The 24952-nt window shown below is 50.8% G+C and overlaps 1 protein-coding gene across 15 annotated transcripts in view; it reads right to left on the bottom strand.

Annotated features, from left to right (window-relative positions):
• The window catches only part of BIN1 (bridging integrator 1), a 157306-nt gene that overhangs the window by 68217 nt on the left and 64137 nt on the right, over window positions 1–24952 (bottom strand). For all 15 annotated transcript variants that reach the window (XM_038421810.2, XM_038421804.2, XM_038421807.2 and 12 more), the window contains exon 2: window positions 11509–11589. In XM_038421810.2, the coding sequence (XP_038277738.1) occupies window positions 11509–11589 (81 nt within the window). The remainder of the gene's footprint in view (window positions 1–11508; window positions 11590–24952) is intronic.

Below are 24952 nucleotides of genomic sequence, written 5' to 3'. Positions count from 1 at the left end.
CTCAGGTCCACACTGCAGAATTACAGGGTTTGAGCCGGAGTCACAGGGGGACTCAGGCTCCGACTCCCCTACCCCACACTCCTTCCAGCAGGTTCCTAGGACCTGGGTCCTGAGTGCTTGCTGACCTGAGTCAGACTGATTTATTTGTGGATGGAAAGGGGGCTTGGTCTCAAACCGGAGTCAGAACCCGGGGTTAGTGTGCAGTGTAGACCTACCAACAGAGGGACAGATGCTTTAGAATCACACAAAGGACCCCAACATGTAGGTTTGGGGGAGGTTATAAGATCTAATACAAGCAGAAATGTATTCTTGGATTATTTTTTACTTTATTGTAAGTAGTTTCAGTATGAACTTTCCCCTGGGATATTGGAAACATGAAACACACAAGCGCTGCACCCAGTGATGAGCAGCCAAAATCTTAACTGGTTCCCTCCTCACCCCACAAGGGGGTCGTGGCCCACCCCCGCCCCCAGGAACTCCTGCCCTATCCAACCCCTCACGTTCCTTGATGCCTCCCCCCCGGAACCCCTGCCCCATCCACCCCCCTCCCCGTTCCCTGACTGCCCCCAGAACCAGGCAGGAGGGTTTCGTGGGCCACTGTAGTGGGTACCCACGCCACCCCACCCCTAAGAGCCAGAGGGACCTGCTGGGGGGAGAGGTGGGGGAGTCCCGGCAGTACCTGGAGCAGCTCCCAGGAAGCATCCGGCAGGTCCCTCTGGCTCCTAGGGGCGGGGCAGGGTAGCATAGCGGGGGAAGCGACCGTTCCCCCCACTGATCACATCAAAAGTGGTGCCTTAGGTACCGACTCTGTGGGTGCTCCGGGGCTGGAGCACCCACGGGGAAAGCTCCCTGCCTTGCGTCCGGCCCCAGCTCACCTCCGCTCCGCCTCTGCCCCTGAATGCGCTGCCCCGCTCTGCTTCTCCGTGCCCCCCCCCCCGCCCACCGCTTCCTGCAAATCAGCTGTTTGCTTGGGAAGCGGGGGGGGGGGCCTGAGAAGCAGGCGGCGGCTTCGCACACAGGCTCAGGGAGGCAGAGGCAAGCTGGGGCGGGAAGCGGTTCCCCTGCACCCCCCCCCGGGTTACCTGCTACAGCGCGGTTGGCCCTCCTTGCGCCCCCTGCCCCCGGCTCACCTCCGCTCCGCCTCCCTGGGCCTGAGTGCAAAGCCACCGCTTGCTTCTCAGCCCTCCCCGGCTTCCCGCGCGAACAGCTGATTCGCGGGAAGCCGGGGGGGGGTGGGCGGAGAAGCAGAGCGGGACGGCGCATTCAGGGGTGGAGGCGGAGCGGAGGTGAGGTGAGCTGGGGCTGGGCAGGGAGCTGCCGGTGGGTGCTCTGCACCCACCAAATTTTCCCCGTGCATGCTCCAGCCCCAGAGCACCAAGCGGAGCCTTAGGAGCCACTTTTGGCCGGTTGTTAAATTTAGAAGCCCTTTTAGACCCAATTGTCCCTCTAAATTTAACAACCAGTTCCAGTGAACCGGTGCGAACTGGCTCCAGCTCACCACTGCCTGTGCCAATGTAGGGGCTAGAAAGGGACACTGAACTGTTCCATTTACTGTCCAAACTGGGTGACGCTCCAGGAAGCAAACAAATAGCATGAATGGTGTAACCCCAATGCATATTTTTTAAAAAAATGTCATTCAGTGGCCTCTGCTGGATTTCACGGATTTGGAAGCAAACAGTTAAGAAATAACTTACTCTAGTTTGCTTTTTGGATTTCAGAGGCGATCAGACACCATGGTGATGGATACAGTAGAAGAACCTAGATGAAAACATCTTTAATTGCACGCACACACCACACACACACACTTTGGAAGAGCTCAATACTGAATGATGCATGTGTTGCCTTTTACTAAACGCTTAATATACACACTGGGCCTGACTCACCACTACCTTGCAACGTGTCATCACTTACATCTGTGTAAAAGGAGGTGTAAACACACTACACCAAGTCAGAAAAGGAGCATTTTACACCCACTTTGTGCAGATGCAACCACCACCACAAAGGGGACGGCAGCGGAAAGGTAGGCGCAAGACAGCCAAGGCAAGGGGGTGACACAGTTTATGGATTCTGTTTTCATTTGGATTTTTGTTTCCACCCTCCAATGCTTTGCAGTGGAGTGAGGATTGGCTCAGATGGCACCAGAAGTCTAAGGGTCTTCTAGGAGACACAAAGGTTGAAGAAGGGTTTGAGAGAGACAGCTGTCCTAAGAGGAAAAAAAAAAAAAAAAAAAAACAGGTTTGGTTTCCCTATATTGAACACTTGCATTGCAGCTTTGCTAGCTCCGGAAGCAGCTGTGAAACTCTACGAGGATGCTAGAGGGTGGCTGTTATGCGGTGCACTAGCATCACACATTCTGTTACATTTCATTTTCCGTCGTCCTTCCCAGCTTGAATTTTCCACATGGCGCCCCAGTATAATGCATCTTGACAGGCTGACGAGGGAGCTTGTAGGCTCTCTGACAGCTTCAGACTTAGTACCTTTGTGGAAGCAGCTGTTTCCTATCATCTGCCACTCTTTAGGCGCCTGCCTCTTGCCCTCAGCTCGCCTTCCCTAAAACAGAGCTCATGCCAACGTCTCTGGTGTTCCAAACACTGCTGTACACACTGAGCAGAGATTCCAGCAGGTCCCCTCCAGAATTCTCTCTTCCAGCAGTTGATGTGGCAAAGTTGAGTCTGTGCTAAATTCAGAGGGCTTGGGGGAAAAGGAATAGTGACCACATGTGCTGCAAGAACAGAACTGCGGGGTCTGAGGGTCCCAAAAATTGGGCTCCAGCCCAAAAGTCTACACAGCAGTGAAACAGCCCCCGTCTGCCCCCCTCCCCCAGCCGGAGCCCCGAGAGCCTGAACTGGCTAGCACAGGCCAACCACGGGTGTATAGTTGCTGTACGTCTACACTGCCACTGGAAGGTGTGATTACAACAGGTGCACCCATACCTGAACTTGCTTTCATCTAGCTAGATCCGAGCTAGCTCATGTAACTACAGCAGTTAAGTCGTGGCAAGCTGGGCAGCAGCACAGACTAGCTACTCAAGTATGTCCCAGGTAGTCAGGGCCAGCCTAGACCGGGGACCTTCTGCCGCAGCTTCATTACTGTTATAATTCAAGCCAGTTTTGATCTCGGGTGCAGCAGTCAGACCTCTCGGTTGCAGAGCAGACATATCGAGTTACAGCCTGGCAATGCCAAGGGAAGTTGCCAGGTGAGGAAGAAAGATGGGCCATCAAAGGCCATCACACAAAAACAACCCCGAGGGCAACATTTTTCAAAATGCTGCTACAAGGAGCTTTTCCTGTGGCCACAGCCTCCTGGGGTGGGGTGGGACACAAAGCAGTGGCCCCCTCCTGCAGGGCCACCAGCAGGAGTTGGGCTCTGCCCTCCTCTGGAGCCACAAATGCAGGAGCAGCAGACAGCCAGTGAGTTCCCCACCTTCCATGGGGAAGGGAGACTCGGGCCTCAGGCTTCAGCCCTGGGGTGGCGGGCGGCAGACCCTGCTTGTGAGGCTTCGGGCTCCAGCCCCGCACCCTGATCATGGGTGCAAGCCCTTGGCTCACACACACACACCCCGCATCGACCCTGGCCCCCGCATCCATCCTCCTACTGCCCAGACCCCCTGCTGTCTCCCTCCCCATCCAAGGCTTAATTTGTCCCCTGGCTTGCCACTGCTGAAAAAGTCTGCTTGTTAATACCACTTTTCACAGCCTCCCAGCTTGCTAGTAAGCCTGCTGTGAAGTGACATTAACAAACATACAAATATTACTTTTTGCAGCCACAGACTTACTGGAAAAGCAAAAACAAACAAGACAGACAAGAATGTGCAAAACACCTTATTTCTGTTTCTATTCTGTTTAGGTCCAGTAAAGAATAGAGACAACTGTACATTGTTTTTATTATTGAGTCTGCAAAAAAAAAAATTTCACATAAATAAATTGCAATGATTTGGACATGTATCTGTGCATATTTATTTGCTTTTCCTAAAGTTAAAGTATTTTAGGAAAAATTGTCAGAGCAGCCACCAGCAAGAGTTGGTGGCCACACTCTGAGGACCCCTGCTCCAGGACTTCCATTCTGTGGAACCAGTGATTCCAGGCTTGCGGAAGGGTTGCGGGGAAGGAGGGATCCTTGATAACCACACATTTTCCAAAGTAACCTCAAATTTTGGGTGCCCCTGTTTTTGCAGTGTCTAACATCAGGCCTCATGAACTAGCACACAGGGAACATCCTCCAGATAACTCTCCTCCCACCCATATGGGCAAAAGTTGGTGAACTAAAAATGGAGGCATCCAAACTTAGAAGCCACTGCTGTATTCATCTAGGTGGAATATATGGGCCCAAAGAGTCAAAAGGTGTTAACATGACGCTGCTGTTATCCAGCACTGAAACAGTATTAAGCAAGACCTCAGCATAGTAACATGGCAACCACAAGATTAAAAACTCCTTTTTGGTATCTTTAATACAAGGTCAAAAAGAAACCGTGAAAGCTTTTGATATGTAAAGTGTTAAGTAAGGCTTCCATTTTAACAACCTCCCTTCTTCTTTCCCTTTAGCTGTACAGTTTTTTTTTTTTAATAAAGAAAAACCCCTTTTGATAGGCTCTTTGATGGTATTAAAGATGGCAATACCTGTCCTTCTGGGGAAACGAGAAGAGGTTAATCAAGATGGGCTGGAGCGGTTGTTAAAGTCCGATCCTCGTTTCCTAGAAGGCCAAACGGGACAAACACCCACAGAAAAGGAGAGAAGAACAGCAATGACCGGAAATGCAGCTTCCGTCTCTGGCATTGACTTTCACCTGCAGCCTTGCTGCTGGAAGACACAGGTGTGGTACATGTTCTTACCAGCCACTCCGGGACCTGGCAAACTCGTATCAGCATCAGGCTGTTTAAGGCTTGCTTTTCACTGCCTTTCTAGCTCTTATTAGACAGAAGGCCCAGGGAGAGGGATAGGAAAAACAAGAAATATAGTGGGGAAGGAAAAGGACACATGAGTGATAAAAGTCACATATCCCAGCTGGTGACTGGAATTTAATCAAAGCAGATGGAGGTGGAGATGTCAGCTGGGTGTCTTTTCTCTGGCCCGGTCTGGTCATGACATCTCTCTGGATTAGGATGAGTAATGCCCAACGCCGGTACGCAACTCCTGGGTCCCAAGAGATGGTGGGGGAGGCGGCCATGATGGTACGCTCGCGGCAGCTGTTGTTGGCAGACAGCTTCTTTCAGTCAGCCACTGATGCGTTCACTTCCAAATTTTCCCCTCACACATCTTTTCTTTTAAAGGACCTCAGAAAGGTAGTGATGGATGGAATAGCCCATATCCTCATGATTTTGTTCACCAGTTAGGCCCAATTTTCAATGCACCAGTTTTGGACCTTTGATTTCCGGTCCTGCAGTTCTCTTGTTTAGCTGGCATGATCTTATCACAGTCCTTGAATTATAACAGGTCTTTTTGGTTGAACTGATTCAGTCCATCTCCCTTTTGTACCTTTCCCCAACAACATTTGTTGTAATGGGTCATGACGACATTTTGTGAACTTTGTTTATTTTTTTAAACACACACACACACAAGCTCACAACGCAGGGAAATGTATTGGCCCAGTTACTACAACACAACTTGTGAAAAATCTGACCACACATGACCAGGCCCTACCAGAGCTACAAATGGCAGGGTACATTTCCATCAGATGCTGGTCTCATCAGCCAGTCCCAAAACAACACAAGAACATCCAGCTGCACTGGAATGCTCTGGGGATTGTCTGGCAGCAAATTTATAAACAGATGAAAGGATATACTTTTAGCTATAGTGCCGAGTAGATCAGCCATGGGACACCATTCCAATACACTGTAAATCCTGGTGAGAGACTATAAACACATCACACACACACGGAAAAGTGGTAGCAAAAAACCCACCATCCCCTTGCATTCTCCACCCATTGCCAATGCCTGATGTTTCAGAACAAGACAACCCCTCACCATAACATGCACTTCTATCTAGAATATTTTATGCAGATTTCAGCTCTGTATCCAGTTCCCTGAACGTTCCTAAATTCCAGGGTAGTTTGGGTCTGTGGATCTGAGGCAGGTCCGTGCCCAGCATTTCCTTTATTTGTTCCACGTTAGCCAGTGATTCCATGAAGAGATTGTTTTGCATTTAAGAGCAGCTCCCTCACACATATAAGAAAGCTGCTGGGTTTTATTTTTAGCATTAACACTTCCCCCAAGAACCTTTAGCAACTGTGTTTTCTGCATACACCCACCAGCTGCGTTTGCAAGTTGCCCGTAATGGCTCCACTGGCAAACCCTTTACGTATGTCCAGCCATGACAGTGCACAAGCAGCCAGGCACAATCAAGGATTCCACATAGAAGAATTAACGCTCTGCTCCGTAAGTGGCCACTTACAAGATGCTCCATAAAGCCGAGGGCAGAGTGGGTTTCTGTCCGTCAGGCCACTGCAGAATTAGAGACCAATAGACAGACCCCTGTAATACAGGCCATAAACCCTTTACTCAGCATTATTTTTAATCTAAGGGGGAAGAAGGTTGTATCTTTTTGGGCTGGTCAGAAAGAAAATGTGGTTGCACAATACTCTTTAAATGATCACAAAGGTAGAAGGATTCAATGAAATATTTACTAAAATCCACAAATGCCAAGAAAACCAAGCTAAAGTGGAAGATCAGCACGGACTCTGGGTCAGTAGTGGGAATAAACATTCTGGTATCAGCAGGATGTCCATCCTGAAAGTTCAAGGCATCTTTCCTTAACTGTGTCCGAGGAAAAAAAAAAAAAAAAAGCCAGTGTATGAGCTTTGCACACATACAAAACAGCACACTCCCCAGTTTAGCAGGGCACGATTAAGGAGGCTCACTGAAAATTTGGTCCTGAAGGTCATTGCTCATTGGATTTTGACTTTGGCACTTTTCCGAGTTTGGTAAAAGACTCCCAGCTTCTGTGTCTGAATGTCTGGGCAACTAAATCCCATACCTCCCCCCCCATAACAGATTAGCCACTGGGCTGATAGGACCCTAGAAAAATGGGTGCTCCCGGACCCCGACAGGAGCGCCAGTTCAGGCGGGGGAAGCCACTGCACCCAGAACCTGCTCTCTGGCAGGAGCGGTGGGTGACAGGGAAAGCCCCAGTGCCCAACCCCAGCTGCAGCCCTGGGACTGGAGGAGCTCTAGCTTCTTGCCATGGCCTCAGGGTTGGGGGAACTCTCACTCCCCACTATGGCCCTGGGGCCAAGGGTGGGGGGCAGAAAGGAGCAGGACTGCAGTAGGGGGTGGAATGAGGTGGACCATGAGTGGAATGGGGTAGGGCAGAACGAGGTGGGTGCATGGGCGGGGCTGAAGGCAGAACTGGGGCAGGATTGCAGGAGGAAGGAGTTGGGAGGAGCCGCCCACTTGCTCTGGCCCAGGGCCCCACAAAAACTTTAATCCATCTCTGCCTCCCCCCCACCCACCCCAAGAACTAGGAAACAGCTGCTGAAAGCAATCAGATCCTGCAAGCTGAAGAGGAATGTTTTGCTCTGCACAAGGGGCATCCACACCAGGATGCACTGGTGCACACCAGGGAGGGGTGGTGGGGAGTGGTGCCGACCTCAGCCCTGATGGAACGAGTCTAGAAAGACCCAACCCTCGCCAGTAACAGTTGCAGCTCCCAGCCATCACAGGAGAGCAAGAGAGGCAGGAACCCTCATCACAAATGTGCTGTAAAACAGTGTAGACCAGCCCGGAGGTTCCACATGAGTGACAGACGCCAGGGTATCAAAACACAGCAACTCCACCAGCTGGGAGCAAGTAGCATTGCCATGTGCCAGGCCTGGATTCCACGCCAAGCCTTCAACTCTCCTCCCTCCCAAGCCAATGACATTCAGAGGCATCGGGCGAGTAACATGGGTCCAACCTCTCGAGACAAGGGTCCCCCTTCACTTTTTCCAGCATGCCCCCTGTTCCCAGTTCTGGGTGACATGCATTGGGTGGCTGGGGGCTATGACGGTGGCTGTATACAAATGATATTTGGGCAAGGGAGCTGGTGGGGGAGGGGTGAGCGCATTCCAAGGATCCAGGCTGGAGGTTAACAGCCAAATTTAGCCCATCACGAGGAGGAGACTAACAGCCCAGTTGTGACGCCTCGTCAAGCCCTATGAGACCTAGTGTGTGTGTGGCCATCTACAGCTCTGCAGAAGCAAGGCCATGTTCAGCTCCTGGGTCACATAGCAAAGTCCACCTGTCTAAGCAGAGAGTTCCTACCATTCGCAGAGAGATTCTTGCATTGCTTTGAATGGACACAGGGAAGTTTATACAGCATGGGCTCTCTTCTCTTTTCCCCCCCCCCCGCCCCACACACACACACACACACACTTGGAGAAGCCACAGGATGCCTTGGGGGAAGAAGAGAGCTAACTTCACATCCACCAAATGCATCCGAAAGCTTATGCTCAAATAAATTTGTTAGTGTCTAAGGTGCCACAAGTTCTCCTTTTCTTTTTGCGAATACAGACTAACATGGCTGCTACTCTGAAACTTTATCTCTGTCCTATATTCACAAATAGCTCCATACCCAGAAACACCCAGTGAGACAACTCAACTCGGCCACAGAACCCGGGGCCCCTCTGACTAAGCTAGCAGACAAGGATCGGAGCCATCTGCTCATCTGCAGTGTTTCCCTCCCCTCCTGCTTCAATAGCCCTCTGGAGATCAAGTCAATTCCAGCCCAATGAAATGCTAAACTGGATACAAAGCTTCAATCCCTTGCTGCGAGAGATCAAGGCCCAGACCCAAAAAGGTATTTAGGTGCCTAACTCCCATTAGCTTTAAAAGCCAAGGAACAGTGACTACATTTGCTGTAAAAATAGAACTGCAGGGTGGGAGGGTCCCAGAAAAGCCTTGGCTTGAAAGCCAATGGGAGTTAGGCACCTAAACATCTCTGAGCATCCGAGCCCAACTTCTCTCAAAACTTAAGTTTTGGTCTAAGGTGCCTTCTTGGGAATTGTCTACATGGGAAAATTGTCCACACTGCAGAATAAGCAATTGCACACCCCGGGTAGATCCTCTATTCAGTCACTTTATTCTGGAATGATTAGTGCAGTTTGCGAGCACACTAATCGTCCTGGAATAGAGCGTTCACGCAGGGAGCTATTCCAGAAATGCTTATTCCACAACAGCTATTCTGGTCAATTTCCCTGCATAGACAAGCCCTTTATAAGGAAGTCCACAGAAATTTCATCTATATATAGAGCTCTTTTTCCAGCATATCTGAGCCAACATCATAATAATTACCCCTGGCATTTTCAGAGTGCTGCACAATCAAACTAATCCAGGTTTATGACACTCCCTGCAAAAACAGGCACCATCCCTTTTTTACACATGGGGAAATTGAGAGGCAAAGAGGACAAGTGAGAGGTCAGGGGCTACACAGCAGCTCCCAGTCCTATGATCAATTAACTGAATGGTGTAGTTCCTCCTTCCTTGTCCTGTCCCCCAAGAAGAGAACAAAGAGGGCAGTATGAAACAACTTCACACTATTCAGGATACACAAAAATGAAATGCTTCTTCACTCCTCATATTGATGCACTGTGGAACTCACTGCTGCAGGAGGGTGGCTAGATTTAATGGGGGGGCGGTTGGGTGGGCAAGGAGCTGTTTTTTTTCCTTTTAAAAAAGGAAAAAATTCCATGGCCGCCGATGGCTAGTCAAGCAACAAATACACAATACCACATCAGCCACGAGCAGCCAGGGAGAAATGCTTCTCTCCCACATAGAGCACTGCACAATCACCGAGATTACCACTAGGATTTTCCACTTCCTTTTGAAGCACCAGCTACTGCTGCTGCAGAGGCAGGACAGAGGCCTTGAGGGATCCTTAGGTGAGCCTCTGGATTAAGTGAGTCTAACGTGAGACTGAGGGACTCCTAAAATATCATGGGACTCTGAATTCAGCAGCAGAAAGGGAGCTATGGCCAAGAAAAGGCCCGTGACTAGCTTAGGGATGTGATGGAAGCACACTTCTGAGTTTTGCTGTGCCCTGGGCATTACGCAGCAATGGCTAGCAGATGCTGGACAGGGATCCTAGGTCCATTCAGTGAGGCTGGATGACCTAGTCAGTCATTCTGTTACCAACGTCTGTGGTTCTGGGACTTGGGGAGAGGCCACAGAAAGGCAATAGAACAGGCGCTGAACAGTACAGGCACAGAATGGGTTCTCTGGGGCTCGGGTCGTATGGATGCAGTAGCAGGAGAGGGAGGGGTGCATGTAAAAATGGGCTCTCTGCATGCATGAATAAGGGAGAGGGAGACTGAGGAGTGGGAAGGAAATGCTATGGACCGCGGGGAGGAAGGGAACCAGGCAGAGAGACTGATTCGCGGGAAAGGACTGGGAGGTTGGTCAGGAAAGAGCTGAGAGATATTAAAACCAGTGTATCCTTTAATACCCAGTACAAATTAAAGAGTTCCTGTTGTGTGTGCAACTCCCACTTGGGGACTCGTCCCATCCCTCAGCCTTAAACAATGGCTATTGGGAAATCTTCCAGCATTCAGGTTCGCCTTCTTATGCAGAAGTCTCTACAACCCTCTCTCTACCACACAGTTATCCTGTCCCTTCATTCCTGTGTGGGGAAGCTACGGGATCATGCTTAGCCATTTCATCCTTTCATCATAAGTCACTCCCTCCAGCCCACTCGGCCTTTAGCTTCTCTTTTCCAAAATCTCTCCCATTAGCTACAGTTTCCAGTCTAAGTGGCAATGCGCTCTAGATAAAGAATATGATGTGACAGTTCTGTTTAAAAAGCCTACAAATCAATGGGTTTTCTTGCCATCCTACAAACATACATTTTTGTGCTGTGTTTGTACAGCGCCTAGCACAATGTGTCCTGGTCCATGACTAGAACTCTTAGGCGCTATCGTAACAGAAATACATTTTGTTAAAATGCAGCAGTGAAACATTTTACTCTACACGCACACGGATTGGTTGGACTTAGCAAACAGATACAAAAAGGGAAGTAATGCTGTGGGCTCTCTCAGCTGTGTATTTTCTTTCACCATTTATGCAGTTTGTTTACTTTTTTGCATTTCACTCAGCTGAGGAACAGGAAGGCACATTGGCTAATGTTATGTTTCATTTCTAGTCAGTTTCATTTCCTGGTTCTCTGTCCCTAGCACAATGCGGCTGGCAGGCTTTGTTTCCTGCACTGCCAGAGGAATGCATGCAGCAAACCACTGTTAAAACTGAGTTTATAAAAGAGCAGGAAATATGGAAAAATCCTGCTACTCATATTAGATTTTATTAAAACCTAAATTTTGGATCTAAACCGACCTTTTTCCATACAACGTTACCTGCCACTTGACAAGGAAATGAAATAAGAGATTAGTGTGATCTGGTGTGTATGCACAGTAGGGGGCTTACAGGTGGGTGGGTAATTTGTGTGACAATGGCTTCGTTTGTAAGTGCCTTCATTGCATGTTCATTTCCAAAGCCCCCTGCAGCACTACGGCCCCATGTGTAAATTACATATCACCAATTCGCTTACCAGCTGTTTGTTAAAGTTCTGCACGCACTGCTCAAACTGCTCGTCTTTCGTTTCGTCCGCTTTGCCGAGCTTCTGTAAGACCTGCAGGTGGGGAACAGAAGAGGAGCTTTAACCTGGAGGTCACAAGGCTGACACGAAACTGTAAAGAGTCAGGAACAGACTGTGGCAGCTTCTTGGCTCATCCCGTCCCCACACTCAGCACATCCGAGATGCTTCATGGGTGGACAAAGGGTGCAGAGCCGAGTCAGGGTGAGCTCATGCCTGCTCAGCCCTGCTGGGAACGCTACATCAGCAATCAGAGTCCGGCCTCCACCCAGGGTGAGGGCGAACGAGGCAACAGCAACGGGGTAGATGCTGCCTGGTTTTGTTTAGGAGGCCAGCAAAGGAGGGACCCCGTGACCTCGCACCTTGCGCCGAATGGGTGCGACACACTAACTCCGGGGTCCATGAGCGGGGAATCCTGAGCGAGCAGCATTTTACACCTGCTTTGCACAGGCATAAACGATTGCATGGTGCCAAGCGGTGAAGAATCAGGTCCAGTCAGGAGATCACTTTTTCCCCTCCCAGGATTGCTGGACTGCCCAGCCCACGAGAGGGAAGGTGATTGAGGGTATATAAGGCAGGGGAGAGACACAAAGGGCATGGACGAGAGAGAGACCACCACCTTCCCCCCCACTCCGTCCCCCCTCTCTCTCTCTCTCTCTCTCTCTCTCTCTCTCTCTCTCTCTCACACACACACACACACACACACACACACGGTTTGGGGTACCTGGCTGCTAAGGGGTAAAAGGGCCCTAATCAAATGGTATTCAATTCCAGCTGGTGCCAGAGGCGGCCAGGGGACCATGCACCCATCTATCTCCCCATACCTGATAACCACACCAACCAGCTAGTCTCCTCTCCACAGCAAGAGCTCTTTGCACAACACAGCTGGCCCCAGGCCAAGTAAATCCTTATCAGGGCACTTCCCCTATCAGGGGTTCCCCTTCAACACACTCTCCACTGAGTGCTTGGGCACTTCTGGTCCAGGGAGACCCACCACGATACAGCCTGTCAAGGGCAGCGGGATGGATTCCAGCTGTAGGAGGCAACCAGGACAGACTCGTCCTGCCTTGGGCAATTCCAGTCCTGGAGCCGCAGGGGAGGATCTCGGGGGAGAAGGACATTGATGGAGAGGGGGAGAAGGCCCGCTATGCATGCTGTGTGCAGAAAGGGCACGTGATATCCCCAGCCAGCCAGCGGGTTCAGAAGCATGTGCTGGTCATGAATAGAACACGTATGTACGTGCACACATGGAGGGTTACATGCACACACAGAGCGTTACACACACAGGTTACACTTGAAGTAGAAAATGCAGCCTAACAGACATTAATTCTGCACCCCGAAACCTCTCCTATCAGCAGCATAAATCCAAAAGCATAAGCATTGGGGGGGGGGGAGAAGAAGAGGTACACAGCATGGCCTTAAGGCTGTAATTAAGGATATCAAGCTATTCAGGTTCACTTGAGAAGTTCTCCACCACCACGACTTAAGCCGGGACACAGCCCCCCAGTTAGGGTTGCCAACTTTCTAATCGCACAAACCCGAACACTCCTGCCTCCACCATGGCCCCGCTCCCACTCACTCCATCCTCCCTCCTGCCATGGCTTGCTCTCCCCCAACCCTCACTGACTTTCATTGGGCTGGGACATGGGGTTGGGGTGTTGGAGGGGGTGAGGGCTCCGGCTGGGGGTGCGGGCTCTGGGGTGGGGCCAGAAATGAGGGGTTTGGAGTGTGGGAAGAGGTGCAATGGCTGGGGCACCAGAAACCCTTTTCGACTAGGCGTTCTGGTCCAAAACCCGACACTTGGAACCCTACCCCCAGGTGGATGCACGCATGGTGCACACGTCCCTGTGGATCTCTGCAGCCAGGGCCCGGCATGCCTCACCCACAACTAGGCTGCCTTCGAGGAGCCAGCAGACGTGGCAGCATTAGGCCTATGTGCCCATACAGGGCTGCATACCACACCGCACCTGACCACGAGGGAGCCACCACAGACTCCCTGTTCATAGTCCTACCCGATTCTGCCAACAGATAGAAGCAGAGACTGGATTTCCTAGCTGTCCTGGCCCTCCTCTGCTACTCACTTGGCCATTTAAACTTTCCAGACCAGGCAGGGGTAGCAGCACCGGAGTCCACAGAGCCTCCAAACAGGTGAGCAGGGAAAGGCCCAACCCCTCCTTGCTGCAGGGTGTTGTGAGTGAACTGAGGTTGGAGGAACGGGGCGTTCCAGCTGGGAGAGCACTGTAAAAGTGCACCAACTCACATTTCCAAAAGCCACACCCTCTAGGAGGCCTAGCGGCACTACGGCTGGTTATTCTCCATTCCCCCAGCTCTCTGGTTACAAGGGAAGCTAGCCCCTTGCTACCCCGTCCCCTTCCGCACCCTCCCCCATATCTTTTGCTGCCTGCAAGCATGCATGGGATTAACGCAGGTGGACAGCACCCGACTGACACACGGGGAAAGCAAAGCCCACGCTCCCTGCATGGAACACACACAAGACGGGCCCTGACGCTCTGCTTTCACTCGCAGCAGAGGGGATCAGCCTCCATGGACCATCAAGTCTGGATCCTCTCGGAGAAGGCCACCAATACGTGCTATGGGAGGGGCTAATAAGAGGGTGCCTTATGGGACAATCACTAGGGATTTCTCCCAGCTCAGGGAGACCGCAAAGGGCAAAAGCACTAGCCACTTCCGTCAAGCCAGTGACCTAGAAGCTGAGTGACCTCCTGCCTCCCTGGGTGTCACTCCTGCCTGAGGCAGCAGCGTGGTGGCTTTGCTAACATGACAGAAATCACACCCTGCATATTATTATTTTTGAGCACTGTTAAGACAGACTTAGTGCAACGGCACTTAATGCACCCACTGGCCAGCCCACGCGGTTACACAGCCGGCTGATGAAATTAGCCGTGTGCTGACACAGCCCGTGCATGCGAGGGCTGGAACCTTTCCTCAAGGTCACGAGCACCAAGGAGGTGCAGCAATTCACACTGGAGCCGTGCATGATAAATCTGTTTAGTCATTCAGCACCTGGTCCACACAGCCCCTGCTCAGGATGTGGTCAGATTATCTAGATTAGCGTGACTGTGTTTCACTCCTCTGCCTTCGTGGGGGGAGGGCGGGGGATCTCTGGGGTGTTCATGTAACACCAAGAGAAAGAGGGGAAAAAAAAGACACCTGCAACTGTGATGAGAACTATCTTCCTTGGGACCAGGGATTGAACCTGGGAGCTAGAAGTCTCTGCAACTTGAGCTAAAGGAATAGGTGCTGTAGCTGAGTTATAAAAGACCCTTTCATGCTCTGTGGGTCAGACACACACAGCAGGACACACACCGAACAGACAGTGGGGTTGCCAACTTTGATTGCAGAAAACTGTACACCCTTCCCCCTCCCCCATGGCTCCGCCCCTACCCTGCCCCTTCTCCAAGGCCCCCCCCACTTGCTCACTCCATCCCCCTCCCTCCATTGCTTGTTCGCTCCCACCGGCTGACTTACTCATTTTCACTGGGCTGGGGCAGGGGGTTGGGGTGCAGGAGGGGACAAGGGCTCCAAGTGGGGGACATCGGGGGGGGCCAGGGAGGAAGGACTTAGGGTCAAGGAGGGGGCTAAGAGTTTTAGAGTGTGGAAGAGGGCTCCAGGCTGGGGCAGACAGTTTGGGTGCAGGAGATGAGGGCTCCAGCAGGGATGCAGGCTCTGGGGCAGGGCTGGGGGTGCAGGAGGGGGCTCCAGGTTAGCAATGGGGCCAAGAGTTCAGAGAGTGTGGGAGGGGGCTCCAGGCTAGGGCAGGAGGTTGGGCTGCAGGCTCTGAGAGGGAGCTTGGTTGCAGGAAGGGGCTCAGGACTGGGGCAGGAGTTCGGGGTTCAGGAAGGGGTGCAGGTTCTAGGCAGCACTTACCTCAGGTAGCTCCCAGGAAGTGGTGACATGTCCCTCTGGCTCCTAGTCAGAGGGCTCTGCATGCTGCCTCTGTCCACAGGTGCTGCCCCCGCAGCTCCCATTAGTTGCAGTTCCCGACCCATGGGAGCTGCAGAGCAGATACTCAGGGTGGCACTTTTGCTGCAGGCAGGGGCAACGTGTGGAGCCCCCCTGGCTGCCCCTGCACGTAGGAGCTGGAGGGACACGCCGGCTGCTTCTGGGACCCGTGCGGAGCCGGCTGCTGCGGCCAACCGGACTTTTAGTGGCCCTGACAGAGCTGCCAGGGTCCCTTTTCAACCAGGTGCCTGGCAACCCTAAGTGGGATACGCAGTGTTCATCCGGTGTTAAAGGAGGCAAATTGTGGGGCTGAAGATACAGAGTGTGTAGGGTCCATTCTAACAAAGGACACAGGGTCAGACTCTTGTGCTCTCCCTCTAGGGCTACAGTGAAAACATGATTAAAAAGAATGGGCTCCCAGGAGCTGGCAGAGCAGCTGGGGGGTGGATAGCATGGCACAGAGAGTGACCAGAGAGCCTTCTGCCCTAAAGAGCCAGCAGTGGCAGCATAGCCAGAGAGATTTTGCCTTTCGGGTCAGACATAACTGGACAACTCTATCGCTGGCTGTAACTCCACTGGAGTTACACCAGGGATGAATGCGAATCAAACTCCTGACCGAGTAACCATACAAAGTTGCACGTGGCAGCTAGATGAGGTGTGGCAGAAAAGGGACGTTGGATGGACCGCAAGGGACAGGGTCAGTGATGGCAGTTCTGGAGATGGAGCTAGATCAGGGGTGGGCAGACTACGGCCTGTGGGCCACATCCAGCCCATCAGCTCCTGCCGGGGAGCGGGGTCGTGGGGTTGCCTTGCTCTATCTGGGGAGTGGGGTTGGGGGGCACTCTGCACGGCTCCCGGAAGTAGTGGCATGTCCCCCCTCTGGCTCCTATACATAGGGTCAGCTAGGGCCAGGGGACTCCACATGCAGCCCCCACCCCAAGCTCCGCCCCCCCACAGCTCCCATTGACCGGGAACTGAGACCAATGAGAGCTGCAAGAGCAGCGGCTGCAGATAGGGCGGCACGCAGACCCACCTGGCCATACCTCTACATAGGAGCCGGAAGAGGGACATGCCACTGCTTCCGGTAAGTGCCACCTGGAGCCTGCACCCCTGAGGCTGCCCCTCCCCCACCACAAACCCTGCCCCAGCACTAGCCCTGATCTGCCCTCTGAACCCCTCTGTCCCAGCCTGGAGCACCCTCCTGCACCCCCAGCCCTACCCCAGAGCCTGCACCCCCAGCTGGAGTCCTAACCTCCCCATGCCCCAGCCCCTTCCCTGATCCCCCTCTCCCCAATCCCCTCCAAACCTCTCTCAGTCCCAGCCCGGAGCACCCTCCTACACTCCAAACCCCTCAGCCCCACCCCAGAGCCCACAGCCCAGCCAAAACCCTCCCCCTCCAACCCCTCGCCCCAGTCCAGCGCCCCCTCCCACTCCCTGAAATCCTTATTTCTGGCCCCACCCCGGAGTCCTCACCCTCTCCCGCACCCCAACTCCCAATTCTGTGAGCATTCATGGCCCGCCATACAATTTATATACCCAGATGTGGCCTTTGGGCCAAAAAGTTTGCCCACCACTGAGCTAGACCATAATCAATGGCAGTTTCTTCACACTCTATGTTTCATCTACTCGAGTGATGGGGGACATTTGATGCCGGGATGCTCCTGAGGAGGTTACATATCTGCACCAGGGTTTCATTGTCATCCCCAGAGGTGAAAATCCCAAAAGCCAGGAAGGACTGTCCCTGGCAGCACCCGAGTAATGCCTCGGCCCGGTGACATCATTCTCAGGTGTGATGCAGTACTTCCGGGAAGGAGGTCACTCACTGAGCAGATGTTCAGATATTCTCCAGGGGGTTACCATGGGCCAGAGCAGGACTTCCTGCCAGAGCTTATCCAGGGCAGAGGGTGGATTTTCTACAATCGCTAGCACTCCTGGAGACCTGTTTTACAGGCGCACTGATCAAGGACATTCATTAGATATTTCATTCTGCAGATTTCAAGCAGGGACAAAAGTCCTGATAAGAAGATCAAGAGATCTGTCCATCATCTAAAGAGGCTTTTTAATGGACACATGTGTTCAGCTGGTAACATGATGCTTTCAGGACTCTGGAGGGGTCATTTAACTCAGAGGAATGCGGAGTATGTTGCCAGAGCTCAAAGTTTGAAAGGGCCCTCAGTGCTTGTATGTGCAAACAGACATAATATAGTCACAGGAAATGATCAGGAAAAGGCCACTAAATGGACTTCTTGTGCTCCTGCATCCTGTGTGCCTGGGAACTGGCCCTGCATTTCGAATGCACCATACTACTTACGCACACGCTGCTAATCAAACAGAGTCCTCAAGCCTAAGTTTGCCCCTTTCTCCCCTGGGTCTCCATCCATCCAGGAGATCTAGCTCCCCTTTCCTTTAGAGCTCTGTTGAGGCGCTGCTAAGCAGTGCTTAATTGGTAATGAAAGAGGTGCCAGTGCTCAAGCAATTTTTTTTTTTACTTTCATAACAGAGGCGGCAAGCCCAGAGGTGCCGGGGCTATGAACTGCCAAGCCGAGAGTTGCCGGGGCTCAGCCCTGGCACAAATTAAAGCACTGCTGCTAAGCGTTCTCCATTTCTGAGAACTCAGATTCATCCCCCAAGCTCTTACCCACCCAGGCCAGGAGCGCAGTGACCAACAAAAAGTCTTGCCCTTGGATGGCTTGCAGCTGAGACACAGAGAGGGACATGCAAAGCAGAGGAATCTACAGCCTCAGGGAACCCGATGATGGGAAGTAGGGTAAGGGAAAAGGTGTTTATTTTAAAACATTTTTTAAAGAGACCATGCCAAAAAAAGAGAGCACGCAAATGAGGGGTCACCAGCTCCATGCCAGGTGTTGTCATATGGCACAGCTTGGGTTCAGGAAAAACAAGCACACCCACGGGTGCCAACCGAGAGAGGGGAGAGGTTGGCCTTAAACATAAAGCAGCCAACAGCACATGTCCATTCCGGCTGTGAATAAACAGTGAGCTCATAGGACAACTCCCCTCAGCCAGGAGCATGAATGCTATTCCCCCCGCCCACCCCCAAGTGACAGCGCTTAATCCCTCGGATCATTGCAAAGCCAGATCAAGTTAGGATGGAAATTGCAGGCTCTTTATAGCTATTAATGGAGCAGATTTGCCTGCGCAGAGATGCAGTAAGTTAAGATCCTGACACAGCACCAGCACCCAAGACCTTGGAGAGCCAAGGATGGATCAGACAGGAAAGACAGACAGTCAGGCAGCTGCTGTCTAGAGTCAGACCACACACACCAATGGCAACCAGAAGCATTGATCTGGCACATGAGCATTAATAAGAAACTCCAGCTGGACACCCTTCTCAGCTCTTGGTCTCTAAAATCCCAGCATGCTATGGGGGCAGTGAAGATTTACAACGAGTTTCAGAGTAAGAAGCAGCCAAACAAGAGAGACCGTTTTGGACCAGATTTCAGAGTAGCAGCCGTGTTAGTCTGTATTTGCAAAAAGAAAAGGAGTACTTGTGGCACCTTAGAGACTAACAAATTTATTTGAGCATAAGCTTTCGTGAGCTACAAATCACTTCATCGGAGGCATGTAGCTCACTTTAAGCTTATGCTCAAATAAATGTTAGTCTCTAAGGTGCCACAAGTACTCCTTTTCAGTTTTGGACCAGGGAAGCAGTTTTACCAAAGGAAGTTTCATGCTGGGATTTCAGCACAAGCCCCCTGCATGAAAGTGGCTTCTATTCCTGGATCACCCATAGATTGGTTATGAGAGCATGGGGAATTCACTTAGGGCAAAGCGTTCAGACTCAAGTGCCTAAAGTAGGAGCCCAAATCTATTTTTAATCACCTAAATAAATGGTCTGATTTTCAGTGGTGCTGAGAACCCATGAGGCCCGTTGAGATCTGATGGTGCTGCAGGCGATCAAGATTTCTGGGAGAGCCCGGACACTGGTGCTTAACTTTAAGCACTCATGTTTTTGGGGAGGGAACCCACCACTTTGTGCCTCAGTTTCCCCTTCTGTAGGCCAGGAACACTAATTTCTACTGTACTTTACAGGGCTTGAATATTTTGAAAGCACTCGGAGACCCTGAGATGCACGATACTGTAAAAAAAAAAAAAAAAAAAAAGCAGCCAACTTTTTTTAAATACATAAATAAATGCAAACAAGACCAGGCTTACGAACACGATTATTCAGAATAGGATCTGGTTTTACATACTCATTGGACTTCATTAACAGAGGAGTTAAACACCATTAGTCAAACTGCAGTGGGTGCATAGGCAAATCCTGCATCCATTATGCACAGAGCAATAGCTCAGAGAGCCTTGTACCCTGGAACCTGACCAGTTAAGAGGGAATGATGGCCAGGAGACAGGGTTATTCCAAACACCCTTATGCCATAGGAGTTTTAGCCTCCTATCTAGAACAGTCAGTGAAAAGACTATTCATACCATCATCTGAAGGACAGGTTTTTTTAAAATCAATGAATAAGTAGCCTGTGGAACTCATTTTCACAGAATATCACAGAGACCAAGAGTTTAGCAGCATTCACAAAACGATTGGACATTTATAGGGATGAGAAATTATAATATTATGGGAGAGTTTTGGAAGGGACAAGAATATTCTTCATGCTTCAGTGCTTAAGTCAACTTCTAATGATTGGGCACAGATTATCCCAAAATGCCTTCTTTTTACTTTCCCTTCAACAATCTGGTGCTGGCCACAGTTGGAGACAGGATGCTGCACAAATGTACCACTAGTCTGATCCAATCTGCCATTTCCATGAAGGACCACACTTTCTGACTGCAGCAACTCCCCTGTGCGGCAGTGCAGGGTCAGATCAGTTTAAAGTGTGATTCCACTCTAAAAAGGACAAAAAAAAGAGCAGCAAGGCGTTCCACATTTATTGCCTTTTAATGGTTTCAGATCACACACTTTCTCCGCAGGGGGGTGAGGAGGAGGGGAAGAACTTTTCCTTGCTAACCTACAGCAAATGCAATCCAGAATAGAGAATAGAGAATACATACACCCCGTCCTGTTTATTACGGTGATATGCTGAAGCCTCTGCAAGCCAAACTATGCTGAAAATGACACCAAAACCCACTTCCTCCTAATTCTGCCCTCAGCAATACCTGCACAAACCAATTAATTTTGATTACAGTCTCCAACTGTAACTGCATAAACACCCCAAGGGCATAAATCGGTTTACAGGATCTTTTGCACTGGTGATGATGTGCAAGAAGGAAAGAATCCAGCTTGACTTTCAGATCCCAGGTTGAGCCTACAGGGTTGGCAGGGCAAACTGAGCACATCTGATCTGGAAATCCCAGGAAACAAACTTGCAGCCCTGTGATCTCATTTATCACCCACGTGCTTATACTTGGAGCTGCGATGTATTGATACCATAATCTTGTAGTTAAAAGGGCAGCCTCATACCTTTTACCCCACGCCTGACTCAGCCTCGTCCCAAGAGGAGGCCACCTAGAACAGTTACGCCAGATCAGCGCCACTGAAACACCAAGGCACATTCTGATCCTGAGCTGCTGCACTACTGTCCTCCCTAAAAGAAAAGGAACCACCTCTCAGCCCAAATGGAATCTCATTTGCCCCATGAAATAAATGAACGCAAGTTCCTCCATGATACGTTTTGCACTCAGACTCAAGGAGAGTCTTTGAACAGCACAGGTAAGAACCAGGTGGCTAAGTCCTACTTAGTGGTCAGTGGGGGTAGGGCACCTAATGGTGCCCTTTGTGCCTCTCCTGCTCGTTGTCCTGTGCAGAGGGCAGCTCCACTGTCCGTATCTGAGCATGGCACAATTAAGTCTTTCCTTGGAACAATGGAACAAAGGCATATGGGTCAGGGAGGGGCAGAGTTCAAGTACAAATGCCTCCACACTGCATTTGACATTCAGAAATGATTCCTGGCTCTGGGCAACCATGGAGACTGATCATTTGGGGGGGGGGACGACGACGAGGGGGCGCAATGTTAAGCTTAGCACAGAGGATGTTTCCTACTAACTACCTGCTTGTTGACAAAGTCCACCCGATTCCATAGCAAAGCTGGGCAGAACACAGGCAATCACGCAGAGAGGGAGGACGGCCCTATGGTTAGTGTGTTAGCGTAAGACCTGGAAGACCCGGGATTCCATTCCCTGCTCACCCACCGACTTTCCTGGACCTTGTGAAAGTCTCTTTGCCCGAATGTAAAATGGGGATAATAGCCTGGCCCTTCCTAATAGGACTAATACATTAAAGGTACTCTATGGTAGAGAATGCCATTTCACCTCCTATAACTCCCTGGGCTTTCATTGGAGGTTGCTGGTTGCCCATCCAGTTACGAGGTCGGATCCTGTTTACCACAGCCTTCAACACTATTGTATGTGGGCACCTATAGAATCATAGAATCATAGAATATCAGGGTTGGAAGGGACCCCAGAAGGTCATCTAGTCCAACCCCCTGCTCAAAGCAGGACCAAGTCCCAGTTAAATCATCCCAGCTAGGGCTTTGTCAAGCCTGACCTTAAAAACCTCTAAGGAAGGAGATTCTACCACCTCCCTAGGTAACGCATTCCAGTGTTTCACCACCCTCTTAGTGAAAAAGTTTTTCCTAATATCCAATCTAAACCTCCCCCATTGCAACTTGAGACCATTACTCCTCGTTCTGTCATCTGCTACCATTGAGAACAGTCTAGAGCCATCCTCTTTGAAACCCCCTTTCAGGTAGTTGAAAGCAGCTATCAAATCCCCCCTCATTCTTCTCTTCTGCAGACTAAACAATCCCAGCTCCCTCAGCCTCTCCTCATAAGTCATGTGCTCTAGACCCCTAATCATTTTCGTTGCCCTTCGTTGTACTCTTTCCAATTTATCCACATCCTTCCTGTAGTGTGGGGCCCAAAACTGGACACAGTACTCCAGATGAGGCCTCACCAGTGTCGAATAGAGGGGAACGATCACGTCCCTCGATCTGCTCGCTATGCCCCTACTTATACAACCCAAAATGCCATTGGCCTTCTTGGCAACAAGGGCACACTGCTGACTCATATCCAGCTTCTCGTCCACTGTCACCCCTAGGTCCTTTTCCGCAGAACTGCTGCCGAGCCATTCGGTCCCTAGTCTGTAGCGGTGCATTGGATTCTTCCATCCTAAGTGCAGGACCCTGCATTTATCCTTATTGAACCTCATTAGATTTCTTTTGGCCCAATCCTCCAATTTGTCTAGGTCCTTCTGTATCCTATCCCTCCCCTCCAGCGTATCTACCACTCCTCCCAGTTTAGTATCATCCGCAAATTTGCTGAGAGTGCAATCCACACCATCCTCCAGATCATTTATGAAGATATTGAACAAAACGGGCCCCAGGACCGACCCCTGGGGCACTCCACTTGACACCGGCTGCCAACTAGACATGGAGCCATTGATCACTACCCGTTGAGCCCGACAATCTAGCCAGCTTTCTACCCACCTTATAGTGCATTCATCCAGCCCATACTTCCTTAACTTGCTGACAAGAATGCTGTGGGAGACCGTGTCAAAAGCTTTGCTAAAGTCAAGAAACAATACATCCACTGCTTTCCCTTCATCCACAGAACCAGTAATCTCATCATAAAAGGCGATTAGATTAGTCAGGCATGACCTTCCCTTGGTGAATCCATGCTGACTGTTCCTGATCACTTTCCTCTCCTCTAAGTGCTTCAGGATTGATTCTTTGAGGACCTGCTCCATGATTTTTCCAGGGACTGAGGTGAGGCTGACCGGCCTGTAGTTCCCAGGATCCTCCTTCTTCCCTTTTTTAAAGATGGGCACTACATTAGCCTTTTTCCAGTCATCCGGGACTTCCCCCGTTCGCCACGAGTTTTCAAAGATAATGGCCAAGGGCTCTGCAATCACAGCCGCCAATTCCTTCAGCACTCTCGGATGCAATTCGTCCGGCCCCATGGACTTGTGCACGTCCAGCTTTTCTAAATAGTCCCTAACCACCTCTATCTCTACAGAGGGCTGGCCATCTCTTCCCCATTTTGTGTTGCCCAGCACAGCAGTCTGGGAGCTGACCTTGTTAGTGAAAACAGAGGCAAAAAAAGCATTGAGTACATTAGCTTTTTCCACATCCTCTGTCACTAGCTTGCCTCCCTCATTCAGTAAGGGGCCCACACTTTCCTTGGCTTTCTTCTTGTTGCCAACATACCTGAAGAAACCCTTCTTGTTACTCTTGACATCTCTTGCTAGCTGCAGCTCCAGGTGCGATTTGGCCCTCCTGATATCTTTCCTACATGCCCGAGCAAAATTGTACAGATGGGAAATTTTTATACTCTTCCCTACCTCCTACAGAGTAACTGATTTATCCTCGCAGTCCCCTGTGAGGTAGGCAGTGTGGCTATCCCCATTTGCCAGAGACACTGCGACCATAGCACGGATTGCATGATGCCCAGCAAGAAGCACCTCGGACCTGATGTCTGGAAGAGCTGAGCACCTGCATCTCCCAGTAAAGTCAACGAGAGCTGTGGGTGCTCAGTAGAGCCAGACGCTGCACCTACAGTTGTGCACTAAAAGTAAATACATAAATTCAGGCACCGGGAGGGAGGGGGAATCAGTAGCCACATCTGATGATTTGTCTATGATGTGCACAAGGCCACAGAAAAACAGCAGTGACAGAATTTAGGGCTCCTGGGTCCCACGGCACAACACTATCACAGTGCCACGTCACACACCCTCCACCAGCCATATGCAACAGTGGCCAGTGAGGTGACAAAGCACAGGAAGGTGTTTTAGGGAAACAAATCTCATTTTGCCAGCTTCCAACAGCTGGTACTACGCTGCAAGGTATTTGTAGCGAGGAGAGGTATGCTCTGAAAGCTGAAAGCTCCCCCTGGACTGACTGCATGTGGTATCATTACCCAATGTGAGCCGCACTGGCAGCAGGGGTAATGTTAAAACTCCAAAAAAAGACTGTCTCCTCCCTTTGAGCTCAGATGATTCAGGCTGGAGAAAAGGCAGGTGTTTTTAAAAAAAAATCCACAGGCACTTTCTACATTTAATCTGGCCCATCAGATGGACTCCCTAGCCGGTCCTTGATTTCTGAGCCACCAGTGAATTTCACTCCCACAACAGACAAGGGCTGAATAGCCCAAGAAAAAGAGTGAGAAGGAAAACAGACCCATTTCACTTGTGCAGTTGGCTGTTCATGCCTATTCAGTCACTGTCATCTTACCAAGCTCAGGATTTTCCCCCACAGCAGCCGCAGAGGATGGTCTTGTGGTTACGTCACTAGAAGGCATGAGTTCTATTCCCAGCTACGCTTCACTTCTGACCGTGGGCAAGTCAACTTTCCATGCCTTGGTTTTCCCATCTGTACAATGGAGCTAGCACCTACTTCACAGGATTGCCAAGAGCCAATTGCCTGGTGTATAAAGCTCCTACAGATGCTCAAACAAACAGTAGCCACCCTAGAAC

The sequence above is a fragment of the Dermochelys coriacea genome, chromosome 11 (genome assembly GCF_009764565.3).
Source record: "Dermochelys coriacea isolate rDerCor1 chromosome 11, rDerCor1.pri.v4, whole genome shotgun sequence".
Classification (NCBI taxonomy): Eukaryota; Metazoa; Chordata; order Testudines; family Dermochelyidae; genus Dermochelys; species Dermochelys coriacea.
This window is presented reverse-complemented; position numbering and strand designations above follow the sequence as displayed.